Here is a 27112-nt window from a genome sequence, read left to right on the forward strand (position 1 = left end):
AGGGCATTCTTGATTTGAGTCCTCAATTTATCTAAACCACCCGCGAGGAAACCTCACTTTTGTTGTTGTTCAGTATCAAACCACTCTAAGCCGAGAATGTATCAAGCCCGTCTTTAAGAAGCCCGACGAAGGCCATATCCGCTCAGCAAAATAGAAACACATCATCCACAAAGAATAGATGAGATAACCGAGTGGCCTTGCACCTCCAGGAGAAGTTGAAGCCAGGTAGCTCCGCATGGGAAGTGAGGATCCTCGAGAAGACTTCCATCACCAAGGTAAACAGATAAGGGGACATAGGGTCCCCCTGTCGAAGGCCACAACTGTTAGGGAAGAATCCATGGACATCTCCATTCAATGAAATAGAAAACATAGGTGTGTGCACACATACCATGATAAGCCAAATGAAGTGGTCCGGGAAGTGAAAAGCCCGGAGAACCATCTCAAGGAAGTCCCAATCTACCGTGTCATACGCTTTCTGAAAGTCCACCTTCACAGCACATTTGGGGATATACGACTGACAATAAAACCCTGCGAACAACTCCTGAGCTAAAAGAATATTATCCTTGATCCGACGACCCTTAACAAAGGCATTTTGAGAAGGGCTAATGGTATCCTGAAGAACAGTCGCAACACGATTGGCTAAGACCTTGGTAAAACATTTGTAAATCGTGTTGCAGCAAGCAATAGGTCTATAATCATTTACCGAGGTCGCATTAGGCACCTTGGGAATCAACACCAGGATTGTGGCATTAATCTCTCTCAAAAGTCTCCCCGTGACAAAGAATTCCTTCGCTGCATCCATGACCAACGACCCAACAAGGTCCCAGTTACCCTTGAAGAACTCAACGCCATACCCATCTGGCCCCGAAGCCTTTCCTCTGGCTAGAGGGAACAAGGTATCTTGAATCTCCATCTACGAGAATGGACGGGCGAGCGAAGCAACCTGAGCCTCAGAGAGCAGACATCGAATAACTTGCTATAAGTCCTCCAAGGCCGGCCTAAGAGGGAGAGATCGCGAGGCAAACAACTCTTTGAAGTGAGAAACAAATGTCTCCTGAACAATGTTCGGCTCGCTGACAAGATTCCCATTTCTATCAAGGACTGAGATGATTCTATTCGTCAGCTGCCTCGTAGTCACTGAATGGTGAAAGTACTTGGTGTTCATGTCACCATTCTCCAACCAGCGGATCCTGGATTTATGTCTAAAGAAGGCCTCCTCTTGATTTCTCAACTCCACAAAGGACTTACGGTGCCTCTTCTCTAGCTCCGCCAGGAGGATGTTGGTCAGATCCTACTGTAGGTCCTCTTGTGCTAACCTTAGAGCATTCCTAGAGTGGGCAACCCTTTCAGACGAGTTAGAGAATGAGTCTCTATTCAACTGCTTGAGTCGTCTCTTCAAGGCTTTTAATTTGGTAACCAATCTGAAAATGGAACACCTTCCCCCAGAGCCTCCCACACCTGGGTGACAATGTCATGAAATGAAGGGTGCTCCATCTAGAAATTAAAGAACTTGAAAGGCTTCCTTCGCAAAACCGGTTGAATCACCTTGACCAACATCGGAGAGTGGTCAGAAATACCAGGTGTCAGAAACAACGCTTCAGAGTAAGAGAAATGCAAACTCCAAAAAGCGTTAACCAGCACCCGGTCAATCTTTCTCACTTTCCGGTTGGCCACCGAAGACGTCGACCAGGTAAACTGAAGGCCCAGATATCTCAAATCCTCAAGCTCCGACTAATGCAAGCAATGATTAAATTCCTTAAAGGAGGGAGGCTAGGCATTAGTACCGCAAAATCTGTCAGAGGGGTCTCTAATAGCGTTGAAGTCACTAGCAACCATCCATGGAAGGTCGTAGATGCAAGATCTTATCCTGATCAAGTCCACCCATAAGGGCCTTCTAGAAACAAAAGAGTGATGTGCATAGACAACTGAGGTGTAGCAACAAAGACCCGGCAACAGAAGCCTAACTCTACCATGGATAACATGATCATTGGGTGGAAAATCTTCAGTGGGCGATCAAATTCCTATCAGGTAAGGACTTCTATCATACTATAGGGCGCTTCTCTTTTGCTGCGCTCTGCCACCTTATTTGGAGGTATAGAAACGACATTCTCTTCAGAGGTCATCCAGTAGTGCATGTGGCTGTCAAGAAGCATCTCATTAAAGTGGTCAAGAACAAAGCCTTAACCTTTAGAAGCGTTGAAGATTGTCCGAGAAATAGAAGGATTCAACGGATTTGGGGGCTCGACCCTTCTATTTTCTCTTCTCCTACGCCGACCGCCTAGTATCTCCTTCAGTGTGTCTTGCGGCTGCCTCCCCGTTTTTTGCGCCTTCCTCGGCGGCCTTGCCTCGGATCTTCGGGTCCTCCTTGTTGTTGTTCCTTGGTTGGTATTGTTCTCTTTGTTTCCCCGGCCTTGCGTGGCTGTCTTGTCTTTGTTTTCGGCCGTCTGTGTTGGCCTGCTTGCTTTGACCGTTGTGCGGTGTTCTTTTGCATTAAGCGCCCTTTCACTCCTTTTGACGTTGTGTCTCTTTGAGTGAAAGTTTTGTGATGCATAATCTTCTGTAATTATTGGTTCTTAGCTCAATATATCATTACCTTTACCAAAAAAAAAAAAAAAACATGTACGAAACTTGGAACACTTTTACTTTTATTTAGTTGAATTCCTTCTTTTGTTGATACTTTTGTTCATTTTGTAGTCTCTTTGATGATTGACAATTTTGTTTATTATTATTGCTTTCATTTTTGTTTTGCTTAACTAAAAAAAAAAAAAAAAAAGGAACCAGTTGGACCCCGAAACCAACCCAGTAACTTGTGACAAGATTGATTTCAGGTTTCAAGTTCCGACGGGTAGGTTTCAGATTCTAAAAAATAAGAAACTTGTACCTGAGGATAAGTTTCAAGTTCTGAGCAAAACTTGTAAGGAAGCTGGAACCGCTCACCCTTAAAAGACAAACCTTGATGGCAGAGTTGAGAGCATGCGAATCTCAAGCTCGATGCGCTTTTGATTGAGGAAGGCCTCCTGCACCCCTCCATTCACCGCCTCCTCTAGCAGATCCGACACCACTGCCGCACTCTTGATCGCGATTTTCTTGGCCTTCTCGGCGCGGTCTCGAAGGAGGGCCGAGCAATAGTGGTGATCGTGGATTAGGCCGAACAGAGAAGCTTCCAAGGCTCCGCCGCCCACGGGATGGCGATCGGCCAGGGATGATTGCTACAATTCGGAGAGAGAAAGGACGCGCGTCCGAGCAAGTGGCAGCTGCGGTGAGTACATCGTCTCTGTCCGACTCTTCGCTCTAGTGGGAGAGGGGTGGCGTCGCATCATATCGCTGTCTTTGAGCTGGGCTGGGGGAGTGGGCAGCGGAGCCCAGCCCACATCCACCGACGGTGAAGGCCCAAAAACGGAGAAAACGAGTGATTGAGAAAGACAAATAATTGGATGAGCGACGACGGGGTGCCTGACCCGTCTCGTTTCATTCAAATTTCATAATAGGACTATTCCCATGGAATTTAGAAGTGGGGCCCCAACCCATATTGAGTAAAGACCTAGTTTTTAAGTCTACTTCTAGTCTTTGGCTCCTTCAAATTAAATGCTTCTCCCCACCCGCAACCCCACCGTCTTTATGCCGACCGACTTGGGGAGAGAGAGAATGGTAAACGCCAGCTCGTTTCCACGAAATTTCAAAAGGAGGTTTCTTATTCCATTTCGCCTCTGGCTCTAAATTTATTATTAGGTTAGGTAATAGCTCAACATCGTGCATTTTGCGACGTCCCCCTTCCTTCTGCGGACTTCATTATTGTGCCTTTGCTCCCGGTCATGTCCCGTTAACGACGTCCACCGACTTTGAGTTCATGTTTGTTTACTCAAAAGGTATATGCTTTAACTCTCGTCCCATGCAATTCTCGAGAGGGACGCGAAATGAAAGAGAGGCCACGCCCACCCTTTGCCCCCACCTTCTCTATGCTAAGACAAGAGAAAGAGATGCGTTGGTCCCCCGGATTTAATGACATCCGATTGTCACTTCATAACCATCGCTTTACTTTTAATTGGACCGCTCAGATTTTTCCTATTATTAGTCCCCATCTCGTGCGGCTCCCTTTTCATCCTTACTTTTCTCATCCTCCCCATTTCTCCCCCGTGGGTCATGGCTGCGACATTTTCCATTTCTCGTGCATCTACTATTTTGTACATATGGAGCATGACATGATTGACCAGGACAAATCTTACGCGCGCCTACTTAAGTCCTTTCCGTTCCCGTCGTTGAGTAATAACATGATTTCCCTCCACCAATGCTTCACGTTTCGATTGCTGGTGCCCTGTGCAATGTGAGGTAGAAAAAGTAATACAGGATATCGGATTAACTAACGGCTTTGGTTTGGTGATCTGTCTTATGTGCGGTCAATTCCTCATGCCTAGAGGTGTTAAACGAGTGGGTCGGGTCGGGTTTTGGTCGAGTCATTAATGGTCCAACCCAAATTGACCCATTAATCCATTTATACCTAATGTAAATTTTTTTATTTATATCCGACCCATTTAACTAAACTTTAAAAAAAAATTCTTATATATATATATATATGTTTAAAAAAATCGTATTGCTAAAATAGTTTTATACAACAAAAATTTAATGGACAATTTTTATAATTTTCAAAATAATTATTTTAAAAAATCGAATTTTAATTATTTTTTTATTTTTTAAAAATTAATTTTTTTATTTTTTAAAATTAATTTTTTATTTTTTAAAATATAATTTTATTTTTTACTTTTTTACTTTTTGTTCTTCTTCTTCTTTGGCTAGCCACTGGCCACAACAACGGCCGACACCGGCCACGAGCGCAAGCCTCGAGCTCGCCGACGCCGACGAGCTCAAGTCTCGCCGGCTCGGCGAGGCTCGAGCCTCGCCGACCGTCGCAAGGCCTTCGTGTCACCAGATCCGGCGAGCTCGAGCTCGCCCCTCACCAAACATCGGCGAGGCCTCCGCCTCGCCGGACCTAGCGAGCTTGAGCTCGAGCTTAAGGCTTGCTGGCCTGGTCGCCTGGCCATCGCAATGCCAACGACCAGAGAAAGAAAAAGAAAAGAAAATTATAATAAAAAATAATTATAATTTCGATTTATATATATATATATATATATATTTGTAAAGTTAAATAGAGAATAGGAGTCTCTCTTTAAATGGGTTCATTTTTAATGGATTAATAAATGAGTCTTAAATGAGTTTGCTCTCAGACTCATTTAAGACTTATATATCTCAACATCTTTATTTTTAAAACCCATTATGGGTGCTTTGAGAAATAAAATTAGACTCATTAACGACCCATTTAACTAGAACTGGGTCCATAAATGGGTCAATTAGAGGTGTGCAAAAGGACCGGAATCGGACCAAAACCACCCGAAACCAGTAGTTCTTGAGGGAACCAGTCCGGTTCCCGGTTCCAATTTATGGGAACCGGTAGGTACCAGTCCAATTCCTAGTTCCATGGGCGGATCCATCCACCTGCCCATTTGAACCGGACCGATTAATTTTTAATATTAAAAAAATTGAAATTACTAATTAACAAACCGAGGATCAAAAGGCAAGCAGTGCACGAACCAAAATTAGTCCCGATCTTTGCATGCAAAAGAAAGTCCCAATCCTCCTAAGGCGCCGCTCAGCCCCTGACCTTCCAAGACTGCCAGAGGGACGATAAGCCTAAACCCGACTCCTATTTTTGGACTATTCTTGAAACAATTGATGAGGCGATATATCTTATTTAGCGAAATCATTGTCCTCTGCATGGAAGAGATCATAGCAAGCCGAATCTGCACATCGTCGCAGAGCTCTGCATCACTAGTGCCTGCGAGTTGCTCTTGTTGTTGATATGGTGTTGACACCTAAATTTTGGCGATCCATTTTGTCATTTATTGCATAAAAATTAGGGGTTAATTTTATCCCTAAAAAAAATATATTAATTACATAGCTACATTTAGTTTGCATATTTTGCATTTTATTTACTGGACCGGTGGCGGATGGGTCGAATTGGTGGTTTTGGGTTTTAAATTAACAGGTTGGACTAAGCTCATGAAGAAAATTAACCCAAGTCTGTCATTATGTTTAATTAATTATCTTGTGAAAATTTAAGATTTGATGCGATATTATGATGATTTTTGGAAATTAAAAAATCGCACTGTAATCTTAAAGTTGGGAATATTAAGGAGGATAAGGAATATTCTAAAATATTTTGTTGCGGATGGATATCTCGAAAGATTTTAGAATTGGATAATGGAGTTTTATCTAAAGTGAATTATTTGGAAGATCTTCAAAAAAAATTCCAGTTTATCTTCAATCGCTGAGTCGAAGCATATAAAATCTTGATAGTCGAGCGAGTCGAATTTGGAAGATTTTAATAGATGATTTCAATGGCCGAGTGAGTCAGATACACGATAATCTCGAAAGATGATCTTCAGCGATTGAGTTGTTATGCAAATCTTCGTAGGTTGAGCAGACTAAGTTTTCACTCTATAAATTGGGGTGGCCTTCTCTTCGTCCGGGGGAGCTTCTTTGAAAAAAAATTCAGAAAGGTAGGTCAAGGGAGGTTTTGCTTCTGCAGTAAAAAAACTGCAAAAAAAAAAAAGAAAAGGAAAAGTCAGAACGTGAGAGAGAGAGAGAGAGGAGAAAAGGTAAAGTAAAAAGGCTGACTTGACTCATACTGTTCATCTTCCTCGCTGTTCCTCTCGCTGCCCGATTCGCCGCGCCTCCAGTCACAGATTCCACGCCGGCCACCGCATCGGTGTTTCCTCCGCCAGCCCGTCGTCGTTCGTCCGCGAAGCTGCCCCGCCTCTGCACCAGCGCCGTCGCAGCAGCTCACCCGTTCGTCGCTACTGGTCGCCGCACTAGAACCGCCTCGCTCCGAAGCCCACCGCATCTCCGCACGAGCACCACCGCGATCTGCGAACCCAACGCCAGCAGTCCGACGATCGGGTCTCAGACCGCCCGGCACTCGTCGCGCCTCAGCCAGCGCGACTCCGCCTCTGCAGCAACCGACGCCGCCGCGCCTCTGCACCCGCGAGCTCACCCCGACGCCACTGCTCACCACCATCGTTGCGACTCGCGACCCTGCTGCTTGCCGATCTCCTTGTTCTTGCCGTGCTCGACGCCGTGGCCCCCAAAGACAGCAGGTCCCGATCCGTACACGACCCACCTCTGCAAATCGCCCTCCGCCGGTCTCTGCCTCGACATCCGCCCCTGCTCCGCGCACCAGCACCCGCGAGCATCGCTGTGCAGCAGCCTGCGACCCGCAACGCCCGCGAGCCCTCTCGCTGCTCGACCCGACGCCCGTGCCTGCACCTCCCGCGCCACCTTGCCGTCACGGACCTGCAGTACCCGACGCCGGCCACTGTCCGTCCGGCGCCCATCAACGCTGCAGCAAGCCCCTCTTTCTTTAGGTGGTTTAGCTTTTTCTTTTATTTATTTTGTTCTATTTTATCTCATTTTTACTTTATCTATTTAAGTTGGAATATTTGATGTTAATATTTGTGAATTTAGTATGCATTATCTGCAGGGATTTTGTCTGGAATTATTATAATTATTAATTTGATCCAAGAGACATTTGATCATTTTTTTAATTATTTTAATTGTTGGGCTTTCTGAGTGAAATTTTAATTGTTAAATCACAATGATTATTTAATTTGGTCCGTAAGACTTCGGATCAGATTTGTAATTATTTTGATCTCTCTGCTGTGATAACTATGGTTAGAATAACCGTTAATTTGACCCGTGAGACAACAGGTTATTTTTTCGATTATTTTAATCATTTCTTGCTTGATTTTGTTGATAGTTTAGATTTAATAATTACTTATCTCTTAAAAAAAACTAAAAAAATCATAAGATAAAAAAAAAATCAAAATTCTGCATGAGTATATAGGTTTAGTAAATCAAGCATGTAGGTTTAACAAATTAGGATTTTCTTAGGATTGCATTTTTAAGATTGCATTTTAGGAATAAGTTAGGGTTGAACCTAAATATTTTTTAGGGTTTTAGATAATGTTCGCATATTCTAATTATCTCATTTTCCCAAAAAAAAAATAGCTTTCTAAGATAGGATAGGGTTTAAGTCAAACTAATCCCTAGAATAAATTAGAAAATTATCATTTTTAGATAGATTAATTAAGGTTTTCATGAATTCTGAATTTCAATATAAAAAATGCAAAAATACTAGGTGCATGTTAACTAGTTTGCATAATAGGATTATTTAATCAGAACTTGTTAATTAGTGAAGTTAGGTCATGAGGTGCATAATAATTAGTTTGCATAATAGGCCCATTTAATTAAAATTTGCATATTAATAAGATTAAGTCATTTGGTTTAAAAATGCATTTTCATAAAATCATTCTAATTTTTAAGAAAACCCAAAAAAAAAATGATTGCTTGCTTTGTGTGATGCAATTTATTTATTTGATTGCTTTAATAATGGATGAGCACCGTGTGGTCACCACATTTGCGTGATAGTAATTTCGGTTAAAATAAATGTTTGTTTGCAAAAAAAAACATTTTGAAAAATTAAAAAGAAATAGTACCGAAAGGGCATTAGAGAAATCTAGTGTAACCAAGTCCCCGTACCCTTAGTCTCTGGTTCGTAGAAGTAAAATAAATCTCCCATTATTTTACTTGGGTTTTTAATCGACCCACAAAAAATAAATTAGTGGCGACTCCTGATTAAAACATCATTTGCATGTTAAGAACTTGAACCTAAGTCGCGAATTGGTATGGGCTTGGGAGAGCCCGAGTTAAGTCTAGGCTTAACAATCCATTAGCCAAACCCTAGGTGGTTGAAACCCGAAAAATTTTGGTCACGACATATGGATATAATAGAGTGGAAGTAGTTTATCTTAGCCTCTGCCAAATGTGCGTATTGTTGCGAGTTATCTAAGTATCATGCATAATAATTCGTTTTTTGAGGAAGTTGTAATTCTACAAAAAGAGAAGATCTTGTTATGTTGCTGGTTATAGACTTGGAAAATCTCATCTATGGTTATTGTGTAGATGTAGGAATTTTGAACGATGTTCTGTAGGAAAAGAGCTCATGCTTCATGTTGCAGAGTTAATTCTGAGGCATCCTGGACGGACCAAGAAGCAAGAGCCTGTGTCCACCGCGAGTACTAGAGCTTCGAAATCTGGCAAGGACGAAAAAAAGAAGAGATAGTCGAACATATTGCAAATGCATCGCCACAGTTATATTATTATTATTGTGAGACCAGTTCCATGGATCCACCCAGGAACCAAACCGGACCGGCGGGCCAATTCCCGGGTGGATCTATGCAATAAATGGATGGATCCTAGTTCCAATTTTTCGAAATCGGTCCTTAGCGGGCGGTTTCAGTCCTAGGTCAGGAACCGCCCGCCCGAACCATGCACACCCCTAGGATCAATAACCCATTTTGACACCTCTACTCACGCTCCCAAGGACAAGCAAGTTCGTGTTTTGACTGTCCACTCGGCTTGCGTCTTACTTGGCCCATGAATTTAGTGAGTTATTCTACGACTCAAGTTTAACTACCTAATTAAGTGACCACTTTTAACGAAAAAGTACTGACTAATGGTGGGTAGATACAAGGAAAAAAAGAACAGCAGTGGTCAATTCAATGGTTCTTGGCGGCCAAGATGGGAGTACAGAAAGGTCTTCAAATTGGTGAGTCACAAGTTGGATCTCGTAAATAAGATAAGCTGAAAATAAATATATGGATGATATTCCATTAAACAAAACATTTGTTGGAGGCAGTTTCCCTCCAGTCAATAATGGAGGAAGACATCATTTGATAAAGAATAGTCGTGCACCAATGACAACGATGGTGGTCCTGACCTGTGATGAGTGTTAACTAGTGTCCAAGTTTAAGGGGTCGGGGTACACACTGGTTGATAAAATGATTTTTCTCCATAGTAATGAGAAACAGCTATGATAGTGTTTCCTTGGCAAACTGATTCTAGCATAGGGGCATTTGTGGATTCCAACTGAAGTTTGTCTTTCAGATAATAGGGAAATTACGTTAACAAAAACATGCTCGTAATAAAAAAAATTAATGGAAAAAGGGTTCTAACACTAAATTAGTATCAAAGTTCAGTTTATTCAAAAGAGGACAAAATGTCGATGTCTTCACTGAACCCCCGAGAGATTGCGACGCTTCCCAACAAGAGAAGTGTAGATGGTCACGTATGGTAGCGAGCATGGCGGCGATCACCACCAAAACGGCCAACAGTACAGTGGAAGAAACTGCCCTCAGGAAAGGCGTGCATGCATGCAATTCGCAAAGGGTTTATGGACGTGGGATGGCCCTACACCTTTTTGACATTTTGAAGCCCTTGGGGCCCTGGATTTCGAAAAATCAAGAATCTTGTATTTGCTTCATTTCACGTTTCCATCATCGGTCAAATTCAATCAAAATCTAGAACCCCCTCGTTTTCAACACATTGTATTTTTCTATAACGTGGAATTTTCAAGCCATGCATAGCTGGTCCGAGAGATTAGGTGAACCTGCCTCCAACCAAACTTCTTGTTGACGAGATGTCTATAAAGCCCGTACCATCTCCCATGCAGAAGTTAACCTTCTTATCCGTTTGACACCTTCACTACAGAATGGCTAGTCGACATCCGATTTGGGTAATTGTCGCCATGGCTTTTGTAACCACGCTCGGGTGGGGCAGTGCCTCCGCACAACTCTCTACAAACTTCTACTCCAAAAGTTGCCCCAACGTTTTGAGCACGGCGAAATCTGTTGTCCAGTCCGCGGTGTCGAAAGAGCGCCGCATGGGTGCTTCTCTACTTCGCCTCTTCTTTCATGATTGCTTCGTCAATGTAATCTTTCCTTCCTCCCTCCCTTTTTCCCAAATTTCTACCTGTTCCCTACATATACTTCCCGGCCACAGCCATTTTTACCATTAAAAACCCGAGTCTTATGTTGTAAACGATGCAAAAGAGCATGCATAATAATTCCACTATAAAGGTTGTCTATGACCATTTCTATGAATACACTGGCTTTCTTTCTTTTTGAATAAAAAAAAAAGGCCGATTTGGACATTGAAAAATAATGTGATGGCATTCATGCAAACTGATCTACGCATATAGAGTTACTTAAGATGATTTGAAAATTAAGTGACTCAGAGTCCACTACAATGCATAAGGCTTTATCAGCCGTTCAATGTTTAATACGTGTGAACTTCTCTAGGGGGAATCACTAACTTTTTAGTGGATTATCGATGAATCTGTCATGTTCAAAGACATGCATGGTTTGACATGGTTAGTTTTGCATCGACCAAAAATAGGGGTGCGACGGCTCGATACTCCTGGATGACACATCCTCGTTCCAAGGGGAGAAGACGGCCGGCCCAAATCAGAATTCAGTAAGAGGATACAACGTCATCGACCAGATCAAGTCCAAGGTGGAGTCCGCCTGTCCAGGTGTGGTCTCTTGTGCAGACATTGTGGCCATTGCTGCTCGCGACTCGGTCGTGCTAGTATGTATTGAAATTGATATGGCTAGTTGTTCATTTAGTCTGAGCCCCTAAATTGCTGTTATTATCAATTGATGGTGATGTGATATTTGAAGCTGGGCGGGCCAAGTTGGGAAGTGAAACTGGGAAGAAGAGACGCAAGGACCGCGAGTTTGTCACGCGCCAACAGCGGAGTCATTCCCCCTCCAACTTCAACGCTCTCCAACCTCATCTCTAGATTCAAAGCTCAAGGCCTCTCCACCAGGGACATGGTTGCCTTGTCTGGTACGTGTTTAATATTGCAGTCCCTGGCCTCGCTCAGTTGCTAGGTTGCTCATGGGTCGTGCATGGGCGTGCATTGCAGGGTCTCACACCATAGGTCAGGCAAGGTGCATAAGCTTCAGACCTCGCATATACAACGACAGCAACATCGACAGCTCCTTTAGCAAGACTAGGCAGGGCAAGTGCCCCCGCACCGCTGGGTCTGGGGACAACAACCTGTCTCCTCTCGACCTCCAATCCCCCACCGCCTTCGACAACGCCTACTTCAAGAACCTGCTCAGCAACAAGGGCCTTCTTCACTCGGACCAGGAGCTCTTCAATGGGGGAACCACTGACTCTCTCGTCAAGACGTACTCCAACAACCCCAAGACCTTCAACTCTGATTTTGCTTCCGCCATGATCAAGATGGGTGACATCAAACCCCTCACGGGTTCCAAAGGCGAAATTCGGAAGATCTGTAGCAAGATCAATTAGAGTCTCTACACCTCGTCTCACCACTCGGGATTGTGGAAAAGATGAGGTTTATTTATTCTCTCTAATATTTAGTCAAAACCAGGATTGACCATATGCAAGGCGAATGCCCCCAACCAAACGGATTGGGGGAAGTATTTTGTTGTCGAACAAGTGTTACGTTGATTTCTGTAGCTAGTAGTCTGCATTTGAGATTTCTCAGAGGAAATAAAACATTGAACAATTCAACTTTTGTCCTTATACACCCAGAGTAAATGCCATTTTTCTACGATTGACCAGTTTGATTTATATAAGCACCAACAACAATGTCACCGTACAAATGCCTGTTTGCCTTTAAGGGTTACTTATCCAATTTCTCACCGAAATTGACGAAAATTTATCTCAAACTTTACAACAATAAGAAAAACTGCCAATCAATTTGAATGGCCTGAAAAGATCATGGCATTTAAAAGATGTTCGAGATGTTCACTATTATATAAAGCCAGATCTCAAATCGAGTCATAATTGAATTAGAAGAAACTAAAAGTTCCTCCTCAATGAAACAGCCGAACAAGCACCAGGCCCGACCCTGGTAAGACCACAGTCAAGGCCCCCATTTACATGAAAACTTGCATAACATAAGTACCTAAACCGAACCTTAAGTTTGCGCAGGCAGGCCTACTCATGTTTAGTGTTGGGTCCTCCAACTTTCGTCTGTAAGCCCGACTATTCTAGCCCTTTTGACATTTGGGCAGGCTCCGATGGTGCCCGATGAGCCACCATGACCCTCACGAAGCTTGAAAGGTCATCAGGATATTTTTCGTGAAACATATAATGAAATCGATGATATACTTCCGTACTCCATGATTTGCTTGACTAGATGAACAGCATAGTATTTTGAAAGAAATCCAGAATTAAGCCCCAAAAGAAGCTATCGTTACCCATGTCCCCCCCAATTTCAGTTAGGGAGGCAAGTACATTCCACACGCAAAATGATCATCATGCAATTTCCCAATGAATGTCAGCATCATTAGCTTTTCTTTCTTTTATGTGACTATAGGTCCAAAGACTTGCAATCGAGCTGAGTCGCACCCTCAAAAGAAAAGTGAATCACGGTCATTGGATGCTCACTCGAAGGGACAGAATTGAAATGTGAGCAATTCCTCAAGTGCCCCTTGAGCTAGCTTAACGAACAACTTGCAGCTCACTTTTTCCGTGACCCACATGATTTGTAAAGGTCTTGAAACATACGTGAGAATATGTGCAAATTGTAATCGGTATATATGTCTCCGAACCTCTCTATTATTGCTCATGAACTTAACAATCTGTAAACTTAATAAGACGTGGGAGAAAAGTCAGCATAAGAATATGATCATCATTGCATGATCCATTGTGCTGAAATAATGCTTGACATGATCAAATCATAGAACAAGAGATTGAAGTTACTCGGGAATCTAGATCAGATCACAATACAGGAGCCGCAAAGTCAACTAGTCTAGTACAATAGCTTCTCTAAGATGAAGTGGCTCTTCTCAACCTTGTGCCTAATGAGAACGGGTGCAAAACCTTGTGTCTAATGAAAACAGGCGCAAGTCAAATGGTCTAGTACAATAGCTTCTGTATGGATACTAAGAGTGATAAAAGCGAAAAAAAAAAAGAAGGGTTCTAAGATCAGATCGTTTCGAAGTAATGGACAGTATTAGTTTCGCTAGAGATGGAGCTATAGGTGGTGGTGCTGGTTGGGGTAGTGAATAAAGAAGAAGTGGAAGAGGAGGAGGAAGAAGATGAGGGCACGACTAAAGACGGGGGTGGCGGCAGAGGAGGAGGAGAGGGGTCGGGAGGTGCGGCAGTGGAAGAAGACGAAGAAAGGGTTGGAGGAGGAACAACGGAAACAGCCAAAGCAGCAGTAGGATTAAGAGCAGTTCTAGAATGAGGAACGACAACATTGGATTGTACGTGATTTGTAGTGACGGCTTCTCTGTATTTGAATCTCAGTATCTCATTTCTTACAGCGTTGAGTTGAGCCTGCAGAGTCTGGATCTGCTGTTGCAAAGCCGAGATTGCACCCATGCATCCGTACACTGGGTCTCTCAGCCTCAGATTTGCCTCGTACACCAAACTGTTGGCGGTATCAGCTCTTTGGCTCTCCGGTACCTCCTATAGACAATCCCAGATCATATGTGCGTTTATGTTCAGTGATCGAGAATGGAAAGATTGACATGAAGGTATAGATAGGTAGCATCGGACTATTAGCAGTAGTAGAGAAAGAGGAAGCTGTGGCCCACCGTGAGCATCTTGGAGACGTTGCTTGCACCGAAGACTCTGTGAACAGCGGCGAATTTCTGAGGCTCGTGTGGAGAGAAATAAGGGGAGAAAGGGCACTCTTCGGCACATCGCCTCCTCAAAAGCTTGCACGCCGCGCACGGCGTTATCGTGTTGAGCGTTCCGGTTCTGCTTAGGCTCAACATCATGTGCCTTCTTCCCATTTCATCACCATAAGTTGCATCCTTCTCTCTCTTGATCTTCTTTGCTATCTCATCCAATCTTTCCCTAGCACCTCCCACCCCCATCATCACACAAATCAGTCCTGTGAAAAGGGGTAAAAGAAAGTAACGAAAGGAAGAAAAAGACAGAATCCGCCCACATGTTTAGATCGACATCATTTGGACGGTACCGGTCTCTGGACATTCAGGCATGCATTCTCCAACGGCGCTTCTTTATGCAGACAGGGCTATGGAGAGAAGATCAAAAGGGTAAAGGGAAAAAGAAGAAAGGGATGAGGGGAAGGAGTGCTTTAAAGGCAAAAGTGAGCGAGGTCAACGGATGGCTATTTTTATGACAGAAAACTTGGAAAAAAGAGAACATGATTACGTGACCACATTACAGGGGCATTGGTGTTCATGTGTTGAACATTAGGTTAGGAAACGATTGGGAAACTTATGGTATTTAGGCAGCATTTATCAATCGACTATGTAGATGCTCGTACGTGCGTACAAATGCGATAGTCTCTCTTCCCTACGAGTTTTTGCATTTTGGGTCTAATTTTAAGGGGCAAAAGAGGGAGCTTCGGGCGGTGCCTTGCTCCCGTCTACCTTCGAGGCCAATTGACTTTGGGATCCAATCGACTCGACTCCTCTTTATTTTCCTATGTGCTTTCAATCAGGTATATATATTTATAGCTGCATCGATCGCTTCCCCTTTTCTTTTTATTTTAAATCTGTGTTCCGGCGATAGTGGCCATCATCAAACGTGATCATGTGCGAATGGGATCTCTCCCATCTAAAAAAGTTTATAACAAAAGAAAAAAGGAAGGGCTCAAGGTTAAAGGTCCTCACGCTACAAAGATTTTCTTGGCCAAGAGGGAGAGAAGGAAGGACGATAAAATCAACATCTCTTTTGAAGGCCATGAAGTTAGCTAGCAACACTTGCAAATCATTGACATGATAAGAAACCATACATGAGTTTAAATCTATAGCATGGCAAGCTTTGTCATCTGACCAAACTCTATGTAAGCTTTCCTCTCAGTTATCCAACAAGAGAGTTCAGATGCATCGAGAAAACAGAGCTTTGCAGACATTATAAGGAAGCCTCGATGTAGGAACTTTACAAGTAATTGTAGTGTGGACTGTCCACTTTCATGGAGTGCAAGCATCAAAAGTAGGTAAAGAAAAATGATATAAACCTAAACAAGGGTGTGTTTGAAAGCATCTCCTCTCTCTTGCTGTCAATGTAATAACGAATTTTTTTTAACTTAAATATTAAGACAAATGGAGCCATCACTTCTTCCTTGTTTGACCCGGATTCGGTGGCTTGTAAAACGCTCCGACTTCACCTCCCACATGTACATAATTGATGTCAAGGCCATGGCGGCCATGTGTAAACCCTAACTTGTAGACATACTTAATAATTCTACACGGGCCAGTGTGTATGTACGCTGTACCAACCCGAAGGTGGATTCTCAATTATCTAACAGTGAATGTAAGTACCTGAGCCTTCGCAACCAAAGTCATAGTATTTGTCATTTGTAGGCAAATCCACGCTCTAACGTATCTCAGATTGCACCTCTGCAGCCAACCTTTCTTATTCAAACTGGGACGGAGGAAACAGGAACTAAAGGAAAATGACCAGCATCACCGGTCCATTTGTAAAGTACTCTCTTCTTTTCCAGGCAACATAAAGTATAGGCCCGAGACGCAAGTGTGAAATCGTCTAGCCTGTTGGGATCTTTGGGGACTGACCAAACCTGGTTCGATTTCAAACTTAAATGGAGTTGAGTTAGCTTAGTCGTGTTGCCCCGGGAGTCCATCAAGTTTAAGTAGTCATTAGAATAAGGAAGACGATAACGTTGGTGCGTCGAGTTCATATGCATTCAAACTAATAGAGCAGATGTTCGGCGAGGGGCACAGAAATAGTCCCTAAACTTTTGTTAAATCCATCTGCCATAGGTCACAGCTGACGACTAGGATGAGATGCAGGAGAGTGAATATGAACGGAGCCGACATCTTGAGTAGATAAAGGACTTGTGGCGCGACTTTTGCATATTTAGCATTATTTTAATCTTTTGGAGATTGACATTTAATTTTTCTTTGGAGCAATTACAAAAAAGGTCCTAAATCTATAATATTTGCACCAATTCGATCATAAACATTTTAATTTGGCCAACTTAATGTATTTTGATAGTTTCTCAATATAGTCCATATAATCAATTTTTATCAAAGATCGCTAATGTGAATATTAGTCATGCTAAGTGGCGTGCCTAACAATGATGTGGACAATTTTTGCAATTTTTTTGTATTTCTTTGTTTTTCCCTTTTCTTTTGGCTAGTGGCCAAAAGCCAATCACCAGCCACAAGCAACGATTGGCCTCGCCTCCAGGGACCTCCCCGCCAGATCTAAGAAAAGGGGGCCCTTGCTAGCGTTCACCCAACCCTCGTCTAAGCTAGAGTGGCCTTGCCCGCATCAACAATCTCCCATGGTTGGCAACAAGTCAATGGCAAAAAGAAAAGGGAAAAAAGAAATTCATAATTTTTAAAAGAAGTTCAAAAAATTATCCACACTAGTGGTTTTTTACCAAGATTGGCTTAATAGACTACATTGGCAAATGATAAAAAGATTTATGATTAAATGGTCAAATTGAAAGGTTTAGACTAAATTAGCATAAGTACAATAAGTTTAGAGCTTTCTTGGTAATTTCCCAATTTTTTTACTATATAAACTCTACTATAATAATAATTAGACTGCAACAGATCCAATTGTACTGCTGAGTTTTCTATTGCCATCAATTATACTATAAAATATTCATATTCCATTTATCGATATATCCCATATGCGTGGTATTAGTTGAAAACAATTGAAATAAATATGCTGCCATGTTTCTCTTTGATGACAAGCATGTTTAATGTACTTGCCATAACGAAGTTGATGTTAGATGCATATATAGAAAAATAGAAACATGATAACTCCTAACCTATTAGGCAGTGTAAAGAAATGTTTCAACCTCTTAATCGACTTGCATAGTGAAAAGAACTTCAAATCAATCAACAAAAAGTTAATGCAATTGATTGCTATTGGTTTCTAAACAACCTGTCATATCCTATCATACAAAATATTTGTTATCCTAGCTTAATTTCGATTATATCTATAATTAAATTGTATCTAATAATTACACTTGTCATGTATCCATCACACTTTAGCATATTTACATTTCAATAGTGATACCACATATTTATATTAGTTAACAGAGTAGAAATAAGTACTCAATTTTCGTTTGCAATTTATGTGTTAGCATGAAACATTTGTGTGATAATGACAAACACCATTTATTCTTACTTATGCTAATTACACCTTTTGATTCTACTATTTGTCTTGTTTTAATGAAAATTTTCATCGCCAGTCAGACCAAAGACAAGAAAAAAATTCAACTTCGTCGCCTTAGGTGTGTACCGTAACGTGAAAATTGAATAGTTTATCCCTTGCAATTGCCATCCGTGGCGATGAAACTTCCTTTGGTCACCTCATTCATCCAAAGGATAAAAAGATGATAGAAACATTACTTTATTGCTATGATTTTATCAATCTAGGTCAAACCTAAGGTAACAAAATTTCATATTTGTCCCAATAGGTTCAAATTTGTCTCACATTTAATTGAATCAACGACAACAAAGTACGAATTTAAGGTTGCTTAAGTTTGAGTTACAGCGCAAAACTTTGATTCTGTCCTTAAGGTATGATCTAAGCCGGCAAACGTAAAAATTGGTTGCGTTCGATCGATCCTAAGGTGACAAATGTAATTATTTGTCGTTGGGTCGACCGAAAGGCCACAAAGGCAAAAGATACATCGCTTTACGGCGACAAACTTGAGGAAAAGAAGGGACGGGTTATAGTCAGCCTCCAAAGTCCACTGGCTTTACCGATTCAAGAAAAGTTAGCACTCCATGTGGTCACATGTACACGATTAATTAGTCTTAGTTTAATAAATTTTCCCAATCAGACGCTTTAATGAAGGAAATTGCGTGCCGCAAGGTATTAAAAAAAAAGGTTGGTCGATGCATCAAATGAGAAGCTTCCACTCCACATACTCTTTAGGTCTTTTTGTCCGGCTTTGCGATGGAGTTCACGTGAGCGAAGACAAGGTGCAGCGCCCTCAGATTCCTTTTGCCCCAGTCCGTCTCCCTCAAATTGATTAATGGCGACGACTGATCGAACACGACCCAGATCCACTTCGCTCCCACTTCGTTAGTTCCTATAACTACAGAGCACCCCCACATGATCACGTAATTATGCAGTTCCCATATATTTCTAGCTGAGCAGAGATTGCATCGCCCATCATGTTGACCTCGTCTAAGAAACCCCCAACTTCCTATTAATTTACTGAATCTTACTTAAGCCCCTAAGTTGACTTTGTTTTCTTGATGTTCCATCTGCTCCGCCCATCGTGACTCCTGTTATTTTATGCTGTTGAGGTGATATCATCATGATCACACGCTGTGATTTTTCAAGTGTTCCTCTTTATCTTTTTACATGTATCGTCATATAGGTGGATACAGACTTAGAAATGTGGAAGCGAGGGGGAAGCTGAAATTGATGTGCTCTTTTGTTTCTTAGAGAAGAAGGTGACGTCGAGATGAATTTCCCTTCTTTTTTTCTTTTTTGTTTGGGTTTTTGATCTTTGAAGGAGTCCAACACGTTTCCATGTCAAGGGTATGTTTCGAGGAAAAAGAATCCATTATAATAATCTTTACTCCCGTTGCTCCATTGGTTATTGTCACCGTCATTATAATTTACATTAATCGCGATTCACCCGTTTACTTTGGAAAGCCAATGCTATGATGCACGAAAATGGTTGAATTTCTATGACGGTCCAGTGGCCTCCTATGCCAACACCAACGCCATTTCTGGGTCTATTTTGATTCTTGAAGCTTTCTAATGAAATGATCTTTGTCTTGTCTCACTAAGTATCATTAGATGGTTTTCAGGCATGAAAGATGGTTTATGATATGGAAGATGTTGAAGGAACTTGATGAATGATACCAATGTGGCCGAAAGACAAATTTTAGCACTCGTCCCTAGTTAGAGTCTCATGTTTAGGGACGAGGGTTAATCAATATTCAAAATAAGAAGTTTTTAAATTTGTGAACATTTTACCGTTTTTGGTGATGCGTGTAGTTAGTACCGAAGTTTTCCCTTATTAGGCAAGCCTAATTGGTACTCTTGTTAGGTTGGAACTCTATTTCCTCTATTTTGCTCGAGTGAAATCATGCATGAAATGGAAGAATTGCAAATTCTACTGATAGAGGATGGATGAAATCTTGGAAAGTAAATATACATAGGAACCTCTTAACGAACAACTGATGACATTAGTCCATTCGGCACACATGAATCCATCTACACATAAGAAGAAAAGAGAAAATCAAGGGAAATTGCCACGCAGTACCCTAATCATGGCCAAGTAACAACCGCGAGGCCTGGCATTAGTGTCCCGACGACCAAAGCCGAAGCACAGAGCTGGAACATGATCCTCAAGCTCCTTCTCTTCCCATTTTCCCACTCTGGTAGGCAATGACAGTCTGGAAGCGGACGTCCGAGCACGTCCACCCACGGCTGGAGAAGGCGGCACCGACGACCACAAGGAGTAGGAGGAGGAGGAGGAGGAGGAGGAGGAGGAGGAGTAAGAGGAGGACGCGGGTGATGACGAAGCCGATGACCTCAATTTGGGGAGGAGGGTGGTGAGGAATTTCGTCTTACGTCGCTGCTGCTTTCTATTAATAGTATCCCGGGCGGGGACGTAGAAGTAAGAAGGCGGAGGCGTGAGCGGAGGCACAACATCGTCGCAGAATCGGACCTTGGGAGTGCCAGGCTGCGATTCCCAGGTGAAGGGAACCGACGCAGTTGTCCCTCCACGGCTGTAAAGTTGCTGAACGCCGTCGTCGTCGTCGTCCCCAAAGTCATTGCCGAGATCACTGGGATTGAGGTACCTGCTAAGGGTAATGCTGCTGGTGCTGAGTCGCCTGGAAGAGAGTGTTTTGGCGTCGAGGTGATGAGGAGGAGTAGGAGGAGGAGGAGGCTTCATCCACTGCGTTTTCCGACTTAGATCGGACCTGCTTTTCGTTATGCTTGCCTCCATTCTCAAGAGTACCACAGCTTCCTCCTCAACTCTGTCAACAGCCAACCCTTAAATAAACATCAAGCATTCCTACTCATGAGAATGCGTCCCTTCCACTTTTATACATACAGAGACACCCGGGGGGGGAGGGATAGAGAGGGGGTTGTCGAGTGCTGATTATGCTGATGTGGATTTAAGAGTGGTTAAGCTTTCGGTTTCAGCTTATTAGTAGTGGAACGGGTCGGTCTCTTTAATAAAATGCACGCTTTCCTCTCTCCACTAAATCAATTACCCAAGCCAGCAAAAGGTACTTTTCATGCCATATGTTAACCCACATTTACCGATTCTTCTGCATATGGCCGTTTCCGTCTCGCTGAACCAATCGTCGAATCAGCATTTCTTGTGTTTCCTTTGGGATGTAAAGATATCAGCGTGTGTCCAACGTAATTTCTAACTGCCACTTGAAGAGTCGAAGACAGGTTGTGGGACTGGAGAGTTTACATTTCGACATGTCGCTTTCTTTTATCGACATATGTATATCGTGTTCAGACACGATTTAACTTTAAACAGTCGGACGGATATCATTAACAAGTGAGGAATACGACGGGTTCATGGCACAGTCGGTCGATTGACAACTCTTCTTTTACCGGCGCAAGCAAACTGGTAACGCGCAAAATATTTATGCTTAGAAAAGAAAAGGGAGTGTGGTTGGGTGGGGTGCGTGAATCGTTAATTGTCTCGGATGCATTGGCCCATTGCCTGGATCGCCCCTCCGGATGTTGAAGGGTCCGATTTTCATTCACGATAACGTGAATCCCCTACTTTGCCAATTCATGGGAATTGTGGGCTTGGACCATTTACCAAATCGAGAGATTGCAATGCCCAAAGCAGGAGCAATCTCGATCTCATCTCACCAACTCGCCACTTCTACATGGCTCGTCCCATGCATAGATGGTAGAACCCAGGCCCATAAAGAGTTCCATTAACCTGATGGACCATTTCAAGGAGCTAGAGCAGCCTAAACCCGAGATTCCATGAAATCAATCACGTGCGAGTAATATGCGCAGGCTACAGTACTCTATTTTAATTTTTATAGCCTAAATTCCCTTGGAAGCATCAATTTTAAGTTGGATCTCAATTCTAATATGAAATTTTTTCATTTCATAAAGAAGCAATAATTTTAGGTTGAATCACAGTTCTAGGCGAAACTTTTTTTTTTTGGGTCTCTATTATGACTCAAAATGTTTATCTCATAAAAAATGTACTAACTTTCAATCAGTACCCAAATCCAATTTATGTCAAGTCGAGAGAGAGAGAGAGAGAGAAATGTATATGTGAAATGACATGTCGAATCTTTAACGGCATCGGTGAATGGAAATATTATAGGGTCAAATTTGGGTACCAATTGAATACAAGTGTTTTTTATTAGACAAAATAAAGGGCAAGAATTGGGACATAATCAAAATTGGGTGCTTTTTTATTGGGATAGAACAAGGCCATGACTATAAGTCGGTGCTTTTTATGCTATAAAAATAAAGTACATATTAGAATCGAGATCGGATCTAAAATTGCTATTGTTTAAAGCAATTGAGCCATTTTTTTTGGTGAGGTCCAATTCCAACACAATTTGGCATCATTAAAATAGATATAGGCAATATACCCAAAGCATTCCCTCGCAAATTTTCCAAAATTGGGGTAAATATTTAAATTGGTCAGATTTTGCATTAATTTAAGACTCATTTATTTTACGAAAAATGTGACATTTCTAGAATATATTTTCTAATAAGTCCTTCTTCTTTTTTGGGAAAATGACAACACTTTCCAATATTTCGCTAACACATGAGAATAAATTATAAAATATTTTCAGTCATTTGATATGAAAATTTTGATTTGATTTTCTCAACAAAAAAAAAACCCCAAAAAATTCAAATTTTAATTATTTTGTATTTTTTTCTTTACCTTTTTCCTCGACTGATCATCGACCAATGGTGATAGTCGGTGAGCAACCATAGGCAAGGCACGAGTTCGCCTAAGGCTAGCGAGTTTCGACCTCATTAGAATCTAGCAAGCTCGAGCCTTAATTGAGAGCGATGTCAACCTTAGACAAGCTCGTCTTTCACTTGCGCCCAATCGTCAGTTGAGGAAGAAGGAAAAAAAAGAACAAAAGAAAAGAAAAAAAAACAATTAAAGAATTGAAGATTCAATTTAAATATATATATATATATATATATATTCATAAGAACGAACGTTTCATTAATCAAGGTCCTGAGTCCAAGCAGGACCCATGCATGGGCTTTGTGGACTTGGGTCTAGGTGCCAAAAACTAGAGCTTGAACATTAGGGATCTGAGCACGGCCTTTAAGGACCTCAACTTGGGTGTCGAGGCATTGGGCGTGGGCACCAAGGCTTCAAGCCTTACCTCGATGGATCCAAATCCAGGCACCGGAGACCTTATTTTGAACATGGGGAAATGGCGTTGAGTATTCATGCTTAAGTATGGAGTTTTGGGTTCAAACATTGATAAATAATCATGTATTGGAAGATATTTTTCAATGTTTTAAAAAGGAAATCATTTTTCTGAATTTAAATATAAGTTTTCCGTTGACTATATTTTCCGTTAATTTATTTTTATAAATAAATCAAACTTGAAAAATGAGAAAAAAAAATTCAAGAACATATTTTTCACAAAATGGAGTTTAAATAGCGAATGTGGAAGGACTGGTTTCACAGTGCCTGAGGCATTGCAAAAACGTGACCGACACCATAAACAGGAGGAGTGAGACAAAGCAGAGTAGTGGCTAAGACTTTGAATATTTCCACTAAATCACTATCAAAGAGGAAAAGGAACGGGAGGACCACTCACTCATAAAATAAAATAAAAAAACAAAAGCGAAGTGGATGCATCCAAAACTGCAGTTTGAAGCCTCAAAGGCATGCCAATCTTGCCGGTGGAACTCGTTATATCTACGTTGCGTATTCGATTTAGCACACATCATGTGTACATAGTCGTTCTCGAGGGAATGCACACATCATGAAGCTTTGGAGTTCTATGGATTTATGATAAAAGGGAATGATTGAAGAAGGAAGCGATGGTTAAACCGGTCATGTTAACCCCACCCTGCTCTGGAGAGAAAAAACAGAGGGGACGAATTACGCGGAGGTCAGGTGCGGCGGTTGGGCTGGTTGCGAAAGGTCTCAGGCTCTCCTCCTGCTCCTGCATATGTTATAATAAAAAAACCCCTACTTTTTCATGGCGCACGACTCGCCGGTGGCGGTGCCCCAAGCTGCTTCTGCGCCGTCAGATCTAATAAGGAATCACCCCGTGTGGGTCCATCCCACATCATCGACAACTGGTCCAGCCAAATTATGGGGCCCGTTCTTCCTCTCTCTCTCTACTCGGGAAACAAAAATGATTTCCAGAAAATCTTCCGTTTACAACAGCTCCCTCCTTCTCTCCCCTCTCTCCTCCTTTACACGACTTCACGGACCTACAGAAGAAGCAAACAACGCGACCTGCAACAATCACTCACTCGTTCTGGGAGTATGACGTTAACGACAAGTTGACTTGGTCGGAACATTTTGATTTGCCGCTAATTCCTTGTTGCCCTCTCTCTCTCTCTCTCTCCGGCGTATTGGGTACAGATTTGTATTTACAGAGTGCATCATCATGCAAATTATACGGCTACTATGTTAGAAAATCTCTGTAATGTACAACACTCCTGGAAACTCAGGAATATATAGCACTCACACATACATCCACCCAAAAAGCTTTTATTTTTCATTAACGTGTATGCGAACAAGTAGGCACACAAATAATTTGACAATGGCTAATTCATTTCTGCAAACTGTAATCTCGAGCCCCGGCATGTTGAGACCGCCCGGAAAATCAAGTCTTGGGTCGACGGAATGCGGCGTCGATTTCAGTTGCGAACGAGGCGAGGCCTGAGCTTGGTCTTCCAGATCTCCCTGTAGACCCCAGCATCTCCCCCTCCTCGTCTCACCTCCATCACCACCAACTTCTCCGTCAACCTGTTCACCTCCGCCACCATCACCAGATTGCCCTCTCTTCCTTCCACTTCCAACCCCCATTCCTTTTTCCTCCTCACCCTCAGCTTCTCTTCCTTTGCGAATCCCTCGACCCTCTCCATCAGCTCCTCCGGCGACTCCTCCGACACGAACGTCTCCCCGTCTTCCGACGCGTCGTACGCGTCGTCGAACAATCCCGACAAGTTTAGCCCCGCCGAGAAGGATATTATGTCGAACGCGTTTAGCTCGCTCTTGCTATCCCCCTGCCCTACCATCTCCTTAAAACCGTCCGGTTTGCTGCCGGAGGCCTCCGCGAACAGGTCGACCTCCTTGTAGCCTTTCCGGAACCAGGGGTCCGTGAGGATCTCGTGGATGGTGATCCTGGTGTCCGGGTTGGTGTCCAGGAGGCGGCGGAGGAAGCGCTTGAGGTCGGCCGACATCCACTTGGGGCACCGGAATTCGCCCTTGTAGATCTTCCTGTACATGGCCATCAGGTTCGGGTCGTTGAACGGCAGGTACCCAGCGGTCATGACGAACAGGATGACCCCGCACGACCACACGTCCACCTTGGCGCCGTCGTAGCCCTTCTTCCCCAGGATCTCCGGAGCCACGTAGGCGGGGGTGCCGCAGAGCGTGTGGAGGAGGCCGTCGGACCGGATCTGGTCGGTGACGGCGCTGAGGCCGAAGTCGGTCACCTTGAGGTCGCCGTTGTCGTCGAGGAGGAGGTTCTCGGGCTTGAGGTCGCGGTGGAAGACGCCGCGGGCGTGGCAGTAGCCGAGGGCGGAGATCAGCTGCTGGAAGTAGCGGCGGGAGACGTCCTCGGAGAGGCGGCCCTTGGAGACCTTGGAGAAGAGCTCGCCGCCCTTGGCGAACTCCATGACGACGTAGATCTTGGAACGGGTGGCGAGGACCTCGTAGAGGGAGACGATGTACGGGTGGCGGAGGCGGCGGAGGATGGAGATCTCGCGCTTGATGTTGGACATTAGGGTGGCGGAGTTGGAGGAGGAGAGCTTCTTCTTGTGGATGACCTTGAGCGCCACGCTCTGCCCCGTCTGGAGGTTGCGCGCGTGGTACACCTTGGCGAAGGCGCCGCAACCCAGCAGCCTCCCGACCTCGTACTTGCCGAAGAGGGCGTCCTCATGATGATGATGATGATGGTGGTGGTGTTGTTCTTGTTGTCGTTCGATCTCTGGCATTAGATTTTCCTGCCAGAGATCGAACCCCCTCGTGGCTCTATTCAGACGAATTCACAGATGGGAAGGGCAGAGCCCTTCGAGAAGAATGGATTCGATCACTAGGCAACGCAGGCGGCGTCCGAATTTGGGCGTGTGCTGCTTCTAATGATCAGACAGAAATTTGCGATGATGGACGGACGGAAGGGAGTTTTGTTTTTGAGGAAGGTGGAGAGGACGCGGGCATAGAAATGGTATATGCTCTCTCCTGAATCGCCCACGTGAAATTCGACAGCAGCCGTCCACCTGTCTTCTCGAGCTGTTCTTCTGGACAGCATTCGTCAGGCGGCACCAAAAAAATTAATATTTCCCCCCCCGGAAATATCCATCACACGTAAACAACGCGACAGTCAAAGCCGACGGAAGCCCCGTAAAGTTTTATGGGTGGGTGAAACGAAATTTCATGAGCCGCGGCTGACGTCACACTCGGCTTTTTAAGATTTTTGGCCGAAAAAAATCACATGTACATTAACAATATCTAATTCTCATAGATAAAGAGGGTAGGACGCCGATTTCAATGAGATTATACGGAATAATAATGATAATAATAATAATAATCCTAAAATGAATTCCACTCCCCTCCAAAGGGAGTTGTAATTACTTGTAGGTCGGGTGATATACTGGACTTTGACTATTAGGTTTGAGCCACCCGGTCACCAAACACTAGCAATCGATCTGGACCAGTTGACGCGGCACTCGATATTTTTGCCCGGTTGAATTTTAGTTACGAACGGGCATGGAGGGAAGTTTCAGTAAAGTCGATTCCCTTAGAATTCGAACGAATGGAGAGGGAAGCGCAGAGTTTTTTTTTTTTTTTTTTGGTGGTTGGAGGGGGAGAACAAGTGTGAAAACGAGAGAGAGAGAGAGAGAGAGAGGGGGGACAGGTGGCGACTGGGGAAAAAGGACAGGACTTGACGCAAAGCGAAAAAGTCGTGAGGAAGCAACGGCAGGTGGTGCAGAAGGGGCACACGTAACAGGTGATACGTACGATCTCCGATCTTTCGTTCGTGGCCTTGTTCCAAATTCCACGCGTGTGATAAACGTTGCGCTCCCGAAACTTCCTGCG

The 27112-nt window shown here is 43.3% G+C and overlaps 4 protein-coding genes across 4 annotated transcripts; 1 reads left to right on the forward strand and 3 right to left on the reverse strand.

The window, feature by feature from the left end:
- Positions 1-2024: 2024 nt before the first annotated feature.
- LOC120290829 lies at positions 2025-7478 on the reverse strand. The gene is made up of 4 exons (XM_039307257.1): positions 6681-7478; positions 6489-6588; positions 2953-3209; positions 2025-2139 (listed from the first exon to the last, which is right to left on the reverse strand). The coding sequence occupies exons 1-4, from the start codon at positions 7067-7069 to the stop codon at positions 2025-2027; spliced, it is 861 nt and encodes a 286-aa protein (XP_039163191.1). The 5' UTR covers positions 7070-7478.
- A 3105-nt stretch (positions 7479-10583) lies between these two features.
- LOC104434134 (peroxidase 4-like) lies at positions 10584-12447 on the forward strand. Its single transcript, XM_010047105.3, has 4 exons — positions 10584-10819; positions 11287-11478; positions 11571-11739; positions 11819-12447. The coding sequence occupies exons 1-4, from the start codon at positions 10601-10603 to the stop codon at positions 12208-12210; spliced, it is 972 nt and encodes a 323-aa protein (XP_010045407.1). The 5' UTR covers positions 10584-10600; the 3' UTR covers positions 12211-12447.
- A 1094-nt stretch (positions 12448-13541) lies between these two features.
- LOC104434135 (LOB domain-containing protein 15) lies at positions 13542-15279 on the reverse strand. Its single transcript, XM_010047106.3, has 3 exons — positions 14831-15279; positions 14472-14736; positions 13542-14343 (listed from the first exon to the last, which is right to left on the reverse strand). The coding sequence occupies exons 1-3, from the start codon at positions 14872-14874 to the stop codon at positions 13858-13860; spliced, it is 795 nt and encodes a 264-aa protein (XP_010045408.1). The 5' UTR covers positions 14875-15279; the 3' UTR covers positions 13542-13857.
- Positions 15280-24453: 9174 nt separating this feature from the next.
- LOC104434136 (CBL-interacting serine/threonine-protein kinase 11) lies at positions 24454-26341 on the reverse strand. The gene has a single exon (XM_010047107.3). It carries the CDS (start codon positions 26008-26010, stop codon positions 24709-24711), a length of 1302 nt encoding a protein of 433 aa, XP_010045409.2. The 5' UTR covers positions 26011-26341; the 3' UTR covers positions 24454-24708.
- Between the last annotated feature and the right edge of the window lie 771 nt (positions 26342-27112).

The sequence above is a fragment of the Eucalyptus grandis genome, chromosome 2 (assembly GCF_016545825.1).
Source record: "Eucalyptus grandis isolate ANBG69807.140 chromosome 2, ASM1654582v1, whole genome shotgun sequence".
Lineage (NCBI taxonomy): Eukaryota > Viridiplantae > Streptophyta > Magnoliopsida > Myrtales > Myrtaceae > Eucalyptus > Eucalyptus grandis.

What these genes read in the sequence shown, in the direction of transcription:
- LOC120290829 (XM_039307257.1), bottom strand. Translation starts at nt 7,069, where the DNA reads ATGGTGGTGAGCAGTGGCGTCGGGGTGAGCTCGCGGGTGCAGAGGCGC. An exon ending in AGGCCACCCCAATTTATAGA is followed by an intron (nt 3,210 to 6,488) that starts GTGAAAACTTAG and finishes TCCGAATTGTAG; the next exon opens with CAATCATCCCTGGCCGATCG. An exon ending in CTCTCAACTCTGCCATCAAG is followed by an intron (nt 2,140 to 2,952) that starts GTTTGTCTTTTA and finishes GCTTCTTGACAG; the next exon opens with CCACATGCACTACTGGATGA.
- LOC104434134 (XM_010047105.3), top strand. Translation starts at nt 10,601, where the DNA reads ATGGCTAGTCGACATCCGATTTGGGTAATTGTCGCCATGGCTTTTGTA. An exon ending in TTCATGATTGCTTCGTCAAT is followed by an intron (nt 10,820 to 11,286) that starts GTAATCTTTCCT and finishes GACCAAAAATAG; the next exon opens with GGGTGCGACGGCTCGATACT. An exon ending in CTCGCGACTCGGTCGTGCTA is followed by an intron (nt 11,479 to 11,570) that starts GTATGTATTGAA and finishes TGATATTTGAAG; the next exon opens with CTGGGCGGGCCAAGTTGGGA.
- LOC104434135 (XM_010047106.3), bottom strand. Translation starts at nt 14,874, where the DNA reads ATGTCCAGAGACCGGTACCGTCCAAATGATGTCGATCTAAACAT. An exon ending in AATGATGTCGATCTAAACAT is followed by an intron (nt 14,737 to 14,830) that starts GTGGGCGGATTC and finishes GGGAGGTGCTAG; the next exon opens with GGAAAGATTGGATGAGATAG. An exon ending in ACGTCTCCAAGATGCTCACG is followed by an intron (nt 14,344 to 14,471) that starts GTGGGCCACAGC and finishes GATTGTCTATAG; the next exon opens with GAGGTACCGGAGAGCCAAAG.
- LOC104434136 (XM_010047107.3), bottom strand. Translation starts at nt 26,010, where the DNA reads ATGCCAGAGATCGAACGACAACAAGAACAACACCACCACCATCATCAT.